Consider the following 11,684-nt stretch of genomic DNA (forward strand, 5'->3'; position numbering starts at 1 on the left):
GGGAAAGCGTTGTTAATGACCGATTTTGGAATGGCATGATTATTCAAATTGCCGTGGGTCGCCACTAGAATGAATATTTTTATGATGAATTTTGTGGCTAATGTTTCTTTTTGCAAGTTTATGGTATGGAAGGCTCATATTTTATGTGCATTTGACACTATCGGTAGACAAAATTAGTGAATCAACTCATTGAATTTTGGTCTAAAGATCGACTAAATTGAACTTATTTCATGGCAAAATTTAAGTCAATTAATCGATCCCATGGCTTTTTTTAGAAACTCAAACCCAATTCATTTCATCAAATAGTGAGTCAACTCACTGATTTTTATGGGTAAGGGATCGATCGGAATTGATATTTCAAATATCACCGAGTCAACTCGTGAATTTTGGGGGGTGTTTTGAGATCCATTTAGTTTGAAAAGTTTTTCATGAAATATGGTTGAATCAACTCGCAACTCTTTGGGGTGCTTCAAATCAATTTAATTAACAAAGTTTTCATAAAATTTAGTCGAATAAGCTCATTAGTTTTTGTTTTGACTAACGGATTGATTAAATTAATTTACCTATTTTGGGGTGCTAAAACACTTTCTTTGTAAAAAGGAGTGCACATCGATCTTTAGTATTGTTCCCCGTAGGGCTTACTAATAATGTTTGGTCATTAAGACTTTTTTCAAAAACTTCAATGCCCATAACTTGAGGAATTTGTATGATGAAATTTATTAAAGCCATAGAATTCGAATGGTCAACCTCGCGCAAAGATATGTATGTGACGAATATTGAAAGGGATATTTGTACCTGTATGGTTCGTTATGTTCAAATATTCATTTCTTGCTGCATCAAAGTGACGATAACGATATGACATGGTATTAGAGCAATAAAGAAAATCGGGTCTTACTTCATTTAGAACTTGAACCATTCCTAGTTCCATTAACTTGTTGATATTGCCTTCAACAATATCCTCCATTCTCTTTCCTGGAATTTCTTCAATTAGACCTTCGGCCATCAATAGCTCAACCAAACTGCCTTTATCTATACTCCCATTTCGAAGGTAAAACCAAGTGTACATGAAGCAGGATTTAAGGTCTATCGATAAAGTAAAGAAATTTTGTATAAAAGAATTTTCAATATGTTCGATAGACAACGACGCAATTGAGGTATCCAGTTGAGACTTGGCATCCAGAATTTCAACGAGACATTTGTTGATAATTCTCAATTCACATCCGAGCAGAGCAGCAGCCACTATTCTATCTGAGTCGTCCAACCCATCTTTGCTATTATTATTCATTCGAATGACGAATAGATCAATACAATCATCAGCGTCACGGATGGCTTCTTTGAACCTAACCAACCAATTGTGAATTGATTCTTTCAATTCGATGCTTATTATGTTGAACTTGGCACTGAAGTAACCGATTTCAACGAGTTTGCTCTTGAAAGGTTGGATATGAGAATTTAGATGTGAAAGTTGGGACTTGAGAAGTAGGATTTGGCCTTCAAGGACACCAAATATTTCGGACTCCTCACGTAATAGTGAATTTAATCTCCGAAAGAAAATGGTTGCTACGACTTCTTCCATTAATTCTCCTGATTATGTGAAGAAATAGATAAAATCAAAGCTCTTTGAGGTTTAAGAAAGCGAGAAGCTTTTGTTTGTTTAAAAAAATAAATAACAGATGAGATAAGAGATATATGGACAGCATTAGAGTCAAGGTCGTCTCCGTCTCTCTCGCTTTGCTAAAGCAATTATTGTACCTTCTCTAAAGATTACCAAAACTAACCCCACTATCGGTGCAAAAGAAAAAGATAAAAAATAGAGTAAAGGTCTTGTCTATCTCTCTCTCTCTCTCTCTTTTCTAGAGCAATTATTGTCCCTTTTTTCTTTAAAGAATATCAAAACTATAGATGCAAAAATTTGCTCTACTTCGTGATCCTCACTAATATAAATATTCTCTTTTTTTTGTGCTCGTGGGAGGGCCTACAATAAATGTAGAGCATTTTCAGAGAGGGAATTGTGTACCTCAGTGGCGTGATGCATCATTGCCTTTATAGGGATTTTTGCCCTTAGATTTTCTTGGATTTTTCCATGATTCTCATTTGAGTGGTTACGCCCTCCTAGGGATTTGTCTTGATTTTCGTGAAGGTGCGCAATTACATATTCCCTATTTTGCGGGATTTGTTCCGAGCTACGTGCCTTCGAAACTTGGCAGACCGACTTAAAGGTAGGGTAATCTGTTAAGTTATCATATAGTTCGGTTCTTCGACAACAATTCCTCGAGACTGCCACGTGTCGCTTGCTCAAGAACTATCCTCCACAATACCCCTTCTCGAGGTTTTGGATAGTGATCCGAGTCCCCGAGACAATATAATTAATGGCAGACGCGTGGTGACTTCCTGTTGGGTGGCATATCAATAGGTTTTCATTAATAACATTAATTTTGAAGTTCGACCGTTCGAACTTCCAAGGTGGTGCTTTGAATGATTTCCTTTGTAATATGTGCTACCGACTACTCTACGCAGTGCATTTATGCGCCATACACACGTGACGCTTCGATATTGGTCGATTTCGCGTGCGTGTTTGAACCTTTCGCCTTGTTTCTGATACTAATCAGTGCGCCGCCTGTCTCATTATTGCCCCATTTCACGAGGGGCATTAGTGCCTTTCTTTCCTTGTGTATCTCAAGGCTCTTGAGGTTTATAATACCTCATTCCTTTTCGTTCTCCATTTTTTACTTTTCACTTCCTGCCTCTCCTCTCTTGCTTTCTGCCTTCTCGTCTTCAATGCTCTTACTAGTTCGGCACCAATAGTTTTTCTTCACTAAAGCGTCAATTTACAGATTCTCCTTTGACCACAAGGTTAGAGAACAAAAACTCACCCCTCTCATCAGATCTTTTCTAACTTTTCTCTTCCATCTTCTTCCATGGCTAGGAGGAAGACTTATACTCCCTCATGCCTTCTACTAGCTAAGATCAGGGGTACATAAGCTATCCCTGATGATGTGGGCACATATTTCTCGGATGAGCCCTTGTCCTCTCAAAGATTTCCCCCCAGGTGCCACAATGGTGTACTAGGGGCAATTTAAGGCCGGTCTCTGAGTTCCTCTGAATAGGTTAACTCAAAAAGTCTTGAACTTCTACTGAAGGGCTCCCGACCAAATTAGTGATAATTTATACCGCCTCATTTACACTATTAAGCAGATGAATGCTCGGTTGAAAGAAATCCTGCAACTCAAGCTCCTAAATATAAGGGCCCAATTCTCTCTAAGGAGGTGCCTTAAGAAACAAGGGTACTTATACTTGAGGAGAGGGAAACCATCTATGTTTGAGCTACTTGACTCAAACAAAGATTGTTTTTTGTTCCCGATCATACTGACTGATTGGTGGGAGAGCGCACCTGGGGACTAGTTTCCCCCTCTCACATTCAGCTTATTCAATGGAATTGGTAAGTTTTCTTCCTTCAATTCTTCTTATAATTTGTCAATATGTTATTCGAACTTTTAACTCTTGCTTTCTCATGGCTGCAGGTCCGGGCAAAGACAAAGGTCTCAGTGACTCAGTGATCATCACGCATATCCTTTGCAACTCAAAGCTATACCACCGTGTTACTGAGTTCCTAGCTCTTGCCAACTCCCGTGCAGAGGGCGAGCAAGTCCGTCGTTCAAATCCTACGCCCTTACCTTTCGACGACGAAGACATGGCTCTTCGATCAAATCGGCCAACACGGACCTTTGATTCTGACACTTCTGATGATGAGGTGGTGCCTTTTCTCCATCTCGAAAGGAAGGAAGAAGAAGAAGACGAGCGACCCCTGCTAAAGAGGTAGATGAAGGGCACTAACCCACGACCTTCCACTGTTGGGCTTCTGAGCCTCTTCGGGTTTCTGGCTCTGCACCTGTTACTCTGTCCCCGGTTCCAATCGACCCATCCATGGCCTTGACATCGACCACCGAGTTGGGGCCTAGAGGCAACGATCTCCCGGCTTCTCTTTGGGTCGTCTCACCATCCATGACTAGCCAACCGGTCATGGATCAATGTTATGCCCTCTATAATTCTTGGGTGGCGAGGGAGATGTTTGAATCGTGCTGCCTCCCGAGAGACATGTAACTAACCAATAAACACTAAGCTGAGGACCTAGCTTGGTTATTCAGCTACTTGTTCCGGGCTCTGGGGACAATAAGCCTTCTCAACTTTCTCAGTGTCTTGCAATATTTATCTATCGGGATCCAACCCTTGTTCATTTTTCAGGTTCAACATAGCGTTCAAAAGCTCAGGCAATCATGAGATTCGGCCTTGACCGACCATGATCGCGTTGAGGCGACTGCACACAAGCTATATAGTGAGAGGGACATCGTTGCATCCGATAACGTAAAACTCAAGGGTAACTTGGAATCCGTGATATCAAAGCTCCAGTACTTGGGAAAAAAAACTTGAGCAGGCTAATAAGGATTTAGAATTGGTTTAGGGAGAACGCACCCAGATCAAGGGGTAGTTAGAGACCAAGGAGGTTGAGAAGGAAAAAACCCTTGAGGACAAGCTTGCCCTCATTCATGCCCAACTCAATGAATCAGAGTTGACTTGGGAGAAAACCTACAACAAACTCAAGGCCAAATTGAAGAAGGCAGAGCAATCCTAGAAGGTCGTTGCTAGTTCTACCAATCTTCTTGAGGCTTTTAAAGACATTGAACATGCTCCTAATGATGCTGATCTTTAATGTTTTTGTAAAAAGGAACTTGTAACTTAACTGAATGTAATAGATCTTTTTTACGCAATGAAATCATATTTTGCTTTTAATTTTGCAAGAAAATTTCTTTGGATCCCATAATAAATTGAATTAAATCCAACCATAGTTGTACATCGAGCTCGGACTCTAGAATGGTCCAGGACTAGAACCAACCGAATCCTAGATTGAGTTTGGCTCACATAACGGGACTAAGGCTTAGTTGAATCCTAAAATACCCAACTGAAGTCCCAAATCGAGCTTGGATCTTAGATGGTCCAAGATTTAGATAAATAATAGTGCAAATTCCACATGGACATACTCGGCCCTTATGGCAAGCCAAGACTTAGATAAATAATAAAATAACGGATCGAAGGACCAGATCGGGCTCAACCCCAATGTTGGGCCAAGGCTTTATGACAAATCAACTCATTAGTTCGGCTCGGCTCCAATAATAGGTCAAGGCTTTACGCTATACCAACTCTTCAATCAGGCTTGGCTCCAATGACAGTCAGTTGGGCTCAGCTCTAATGACAAGCCAAGGCTTTACGCTATACGAACTTCTTAGTTGGGCTTGGCTCCAATGACGAGCCAAAACTTTACGCTATGCCCAACTAAGAAGTTGGGCTCAGCTCCAATAACAGGCCAAGACTTTTCCCTATATCAACTTCTCAATTGGACTCGGCTCCAATGACGGGCCAAGGCTTTTCGCTATACCAACTTCTCAGTTGGCCTCAATTCCAATGACATGCCAAGGCTTTACACTATACCAATTCCTCAATTCGGTTCAGCTCCAATGACGGGCTACCTCCTTTCTCTAAAGAATACCAAAACTAACCCCGCTGTCGGTGCAAAAGAAAGAGAAAGCAATGCACGCGATTTGAGTGCGGGATTGGGTACATGGTTGATGTGGTAAGTGCACAGAATCATAGATCTTTTTCATTGGAATACATTAGAAACTCACCACATCAGCCTGTGCATCATCATTATTCAAACATTAACTCACCTCATATAACATCTATTCCAATATCTATCATCATCCAAAACTGAAGCCCTTCATCAAATCATTGGAATCACCTTGTATAGAACCCATTCCAAAGAGTTCAATCGCAAAACACGTTAAATAAAATCTCTCTTTCTTCATGCTTGACAGATTTGTATTTAGGGTCATTCCTTAGGCTATCCTTCACCTGTACCAGTAACAATAGCAAAAGATTAAACATATCTTTTATAAAGATGAATAAATAAGCAATGTAAGCAAGATCAAGAGAACAATACCCCATGCATGTGTGCAGCAATGTTGTCAAAATCAAATAAGTTTGTGAAATTGTAAGTTTTAGAATTCATACTGAATCGGGATTCAAATGGTTGGACTGGAAGATTCATAAATATTTTTCTTTATGAGCTAAAACAAATGGAATGATACACTCCATGCAGAATGTTTTCACATGCAAAAAGTAGTTTCAGTACATTTTCCTATGAAGCATCCAGTTGCTGTTTAATACATGTATGCAAACAATATAAAGATATGTTAAGCTAAACATGTTATCATCAGATTTTTTTTTATCTTCATTATTCTTTTATATGATTTACCAATCCCTGTTTTTTTATTGTGTGATAAATATTTAATTTTTAAAATGGTTAGCTTTTACGCTAAAATACCCTAAATACTCCTTACCCATGTGCATTAATTATAGGGGCACAATTGGTATTTTATATTATAAATAGTTTGGAATATGTGTTGTCCCTGTAAATAAGATATTTCATCCCAAGATATATCTTTTAGTGATTAAGAGAAGAATCGTTTGGAGAACAATCCATTTGATTCCATGCAAGTTATCAACTCATGAATTAAAAACAAATAAATAAGGTGAAGGGGACAATACACATTCCAAAATAATTACTAAATAATGTTTTTGTTGTTTCTGGTTTGGGAATGAATTATACATGGAGTGCTGATTTCCTAATTCAACCTGACAGAATAACTCTTCGATGTGTCATGTACCAAGAAAGAACCATAGATTTTGTGGGGATGTGCAGTTGTGTATGCCAAGACAAAAATCTATGGCTCTTTACACATGCCACGTCGATGAGTTTTTGAGTTTTCCTGTCAGGTTAGGTTAGAAAATCGTTACACTTACAAATGTAGAATAACTAAAGAGAGCTTTTAGTGACACACCAACTTTTCCTTACAGCACACCAAGATGTGTGCTAATTCTTTGGTAGCATATGAATTGGTGTGCTGTTAGTAAAAATTAGAGTGGTAGTAATTTCTAGCTGGCCATCCTACCTGGATCATTTTTTTTTTTTTTAACTACCAATAAGAGTAATGGTCGTTTGATGTAGGTGTCTATATTTAAATGATTATTATCTATTAAAAGGTGGTTCAATTCAACAGATGCTTAAATGCCCAACAACAGAATCATATCTTATATAGATCACAACCATTAAAAGTATTAGTAAACAATATAAAATATGAAATTATGTGGGTTAATTAGGCTGAGTTTTCAAATATCAGTTAGTCATCCTAGATCACGAATGATTCAATTTGACTTTCGCACTGATTGCCTCCAAGACTGAGATGACATTCTTTATTTATCTCGACCTCTTTAATGAATTTAAATTATTAAAAAAATGCTTCATAATGCTTAGTCTTTCCATATTAATGGGTTTAAAAATGTAGTCTCATTTGATAAATTTCTATAGACGACCTAAGAAGTAGAAATTTATATTGTATAAGAGTTCATACATCAAGACCATCCAACATCTCTATATATTTAACACAAAGAAAGCTCTTGGAACCACAATTCATAAGTTCATAAATATTTGATAAATAACAACCATTTTTACACTATCGATCAACATGTTCTCAAGAAATAAAATCTAGAAGGGAAGAATTTTACTAATCAAGCATTATTATCGTTGGGATGTGTTTGATCTTATAATTCTCTTGGCCTCCGTCAGGACTCAACTTCCGTGCAAGATCACCATGCAAATATTCCACATACAATTTTTGGAGTGTGGTGATTAATTGCAAACCTTCAGGGAGAGTTCTCAAGCTCGGACATCTAAAGCAGAGGAACTTCAAGCTTGGAAAAGATCCTTGTTCAAGTTCCGTCCATTCAATTAGAGATCTGGATTTAATAATGAGAGTCTCTAGACTAGGAAACCCATCAAACCTGCAGAACTTTCTACCAATATACCTTGTTGTGTAGGCGCCATCTAATTCAAGAAATTTCAAGTTAGGAAGAGACTCAAGGACAAAAGCTGGGTTCTCGAATAGATTAGAATACCTTAAAACTAATTGAGTGAGATTTTTCATAGAGCTGAACCAATCAGGCATTTCCTGTAAGCACCCTACTAGACGAAGCTTTTGAAGGAGAGGCGGAGGTGAGAATGGTTCCAAAGAAGGTAGCAATTCTTCTTCACTGATAAAATAGACGTCCCCAACTGTCGATAGAGATAAGGAGAGAAGTCCAGTCATCTTCATTATAGATGCATATAACTCACTTGCATCTTTTTCCGTTAACTTAACAATTCCAAGTTCTCTGATTTGGGTTAAGTTACTTAACTCACTGGCAATGCCATCACTGACGTATAAACCACTCAAAGTCTGGAGGTTCGTCAATCGTCCTATCCCGATAAGGGCCAAACTTCGTTGCTCCCCGATACTGTATATTTTAAGGTGCCTTAATTGTACCAGATTTAGAATTTCACTTGGTACTTCTTTCAACGAAGGACAATTAATATTCAAAGTTTGGAGGTTTCGAAGATTTCCTATACTCCCTGGAAGTTTCTTTAAACTTCCACAGCTCAATTCTAGATATCTTAGGTGTATTAGATTTCCCACTTCTTCTATTATAATGTTACTGTCATAACAATGAAGTTCCAATACCCGCAATAATTTCAAATTGTATAATTTCATTTTCAAGGGATTCAAATGAGAGCTCCTCAGATGTAAAATAAAAATAAATAGAGATCGAATTGATGAGATATGGATATTTTCCAAGAAGGATGCTATTTCGCTGTGGTCAACAAGGATACGTACATGACAACGAAAATTGAGAGGGATAATAGTATTTGTAACGTCAATGAACAAATATTCATCTCTTGCTGCATCAAAGTGACGATATGGCTTGGGAACGAAGCAATGAAGAAAGTCGGGTCGTTGCTCATCTTGAACTTGAACCATTCCTAGTTCAATTAACTTGTTGATATTGCCTTCGACAATATCCTTCATTCTCTTTCCTGGAATTTCTTCAATTAGATCTTCGGCCATCAATAGGTCAATTAAATTGTCTTTATCTCTACCCCAAAGTCGAAGGTAAAACCAAGAGTACATGAAACATGATTTAAGTTCTATCGGTAAAGTAGTAAATTTTTGTATAAAAGAATTTTCACCTTCATCATCAATAATAGCATTATGTTCGATCGACAACGACGCAATTGAGGTATCCAATTGAGACTTGGCATCCAGAATTTCAACGAGACATTCGTTGATAATTCTCAATTCACATCCGAGTAGAGCAGTAGCCACTATTCGATCTGAGTCGTCCAACCCATCTTTGCTATTATTATTCATCCGAATGATGAATAGATCGATACAATCATCGGCGTCATGGATGGTTTCTCTAAACCTAACCGACCAATTGTGAATCGATTCTTTCAATTCGATGCTTATTATGTTGGACGTGGCACCATCTTCTTCAGTCTTGAAGTAATCGATTTCAACGAGTTCACTCTGGAAAGGTTGGATATGAAAATTTAGATATGAAAGTTGGGACTTGAGAAGTAGGATTTGGTCTTCTAGGCCACCAAATATTTCGGACTCCTCATGTGAGAGTGAATTTAATCTCCGAAGGAAAATGGTTGCTACTACTTCTTCCATTAATGCTCCTGATTATGTGGAGAAACAGATAAAATCAAAGTTCTTTGAGGTTTAAGAAAACAAGAAGCTTTGTTTGTTTAAATAAATAAATAACATATGAGATAAGAGATATATGGACAACATTAGAGTCAAGTCTTCTCCCTCTCTCTCTTTTTCTAATGCCATTATTGTACCTTATTTCTCTAAAGATTACCCAAACTAACACCATTGTCGATGCAAAAGGAAGAGAAAGCAAAACATTAACTCACCTCTTTCGAAGAGAGATGCTATTGTCACCCCAAATTTTACTTAGGGTCTTTTTAACATTTGCCCTAAAAGTGCAATAGAAAATTGGATTTTATATAGAAAATACCATTTAAAAAATATGCTTTTATCAAAATACCCTCACATGCTTATTCCAAGGTTTACATTGCATTTCTTAAGTTGTTGACAAAACCTTTTTACTTATTACATCCCAATTTCTTAAATTATTTATTGAGTTGTGCTAGAATAACATTGAAATTGACATCCTTTCAAACATTGGTGTGCATTAACCATAGATGCTGCGGAGGGATAAAATCGTCTCATATCTGGATCGTCCATTCGCACCATCAATATGCATCTCAAGGTGGACACGTGGCATCATTTAAAGAAGATTCTATCTTATTAGAAAAGATTTCAAATTTAAAAGAATTATTCTCCTTGTTATGTAATTGTTAATTTGTATAAGGGGCAAGATGGTAAATTATAATTAATTAGGGTTAAGACTCTAATTAGGATTTTTCTATTTAAGGACCTTGAGGTTATTGTAAAAAGGAGGAGGAAAGATGGAAAGGGGGAGAGGAGACTATGTAAATCCGAAATCTATAGTAAAACGGCTCTCTGAGCCCGTGGACGTAGGCACGTTTGTCGAACCACGTAAAAAATTTCTTTGTGTCCTTTCTCTTTTTTGTTATTTTTTCTATTATTTCTATGATTAATTGGTGAATAATCTTGTTAAAGATTAAATCTCGAGGTGAATCACAAAAATGACCTCCACAAATACTTTTCCTTCGTATCTCGATGAAAAAATATTTATGATTTTTACTCACATGCCCTTTAAAAAAATATTTTTAAGAAGGTAAGAAGCTTTTGTTTCCTAAAATAAGTAACAAATGAGATAAGAGAGGGATAAAATTTATTGGAGTCAAGGTCTTGTCCAACTCTCTCCTATTTATTTTTCTAAAAGGCAATTATTGAACCTTCTTTCTCTAAAGAATACCAAAACTAACCCTGATGTTGGTGCTGAAGAAAGAGAAATCAATGCATGCAGTTTGGGTAAGTGATTGGATACGTGACTGACGTGATAAGTGCACAATCATAGATCTTTTTCATTGGAATGTATTAGAAACTCGCCACATCAGTCATGCATTCATCATTATCCAAACATTAACTCAACTCTAAAGGTTTTGTTAACATGTGCCCTAAACTAAAGTTCAATACATTTAAAATTTTTGGATTTTGTATCGAAAATGCCCTTTAAAAAAATATATTTTTACCAAAATACCCTCACATGCTTATTCCAAGGTCTATGTATGCCATGCATTAAGTCGTTTGAAATGATTTCAATTTCAATGTTACTAATATCACCGATAAGGATGATTTTAGACATGGAAGATCTCCTAGGTCAATTCTATCAAATTATAAGCCCTGACTATGAACAGAAGTGACACATGGTGGCTTATTCCTTACCACTATGCATTTTAAAATTGCAGACGTTTCATTTAACAAAAGCTCTCGATCTTTGCGATCCAAGGTATCGAATCGAGGGTCATTGCCCCATTTCTGTTTGAAAGATTGGTAGTCAGTTTTATGATCAATATCCTGGTAGGTTTCAAAATACTGTCAGTAAGCCATCCAATGCCTTTTAAGTTTAAAACTCAAAACTTACCACATAGAACTTTTTCAATAGCCCATCAAAAAAGTAAAAAATAAAAATTGGTATTGCAATGTAATTTTAAATAACCTCTGAAGCTTCCTCCAACAACTGCTTAAAACCCTCAGTCACAGCCTCCTGAGCTGCCCGTTTTTCCTTGCGTTCTTCTTCAGCTCATAACCAAACAT

General features: G+C 37.3%; 1 protein-coding gene across 1 annotated transcript; it reads right to left on the minus strand.

The window, feature by feature from the left end:
- Window positions 1–7,616: 7,616 nt before the first annotated feature.
- On the minus strand, window positions 7,617–9,602 carry LOC147398016 (putative late blight resistance protein homolog R1C-3). The gene has a single exon (XM_086448899.1). It carries the CDS (start codon window positions 9,600–9,602, stop codon window positions 7,617–7,619), a length of 1,986 nt encoding a protein of 661 aa, XP_086305025.1.
- Between the last annotated feature and the right edge of the window lie 2,082 nt (window positions 9,603–11,684).

Source organism: Akebia trifoliata, chromosome 7 (genome assembly GCF_017979445.1).
Source record: "Akebia trifoliata isolate Shusen 1 chromosome 7, ASM1797944v1, whole genome shotgun sequence".
Lineage (NCBI taxonomy): Eukaryota > Viridiplantae > Streptophyta > Magnoliopsida > Ranunculales > Lardizabalaceae > Akebia > Akebia trifoliata.

What these genes read in the sequence shown, in the direction of transcription:
- LOC147398016 (XM_086448899.1), bottom strand. Translation starts at nt 9,602, where the DNA reads ATGGAAGAAGTAGTAGCAACCATTTTCCTTCGGAGATTAAATTCACTC.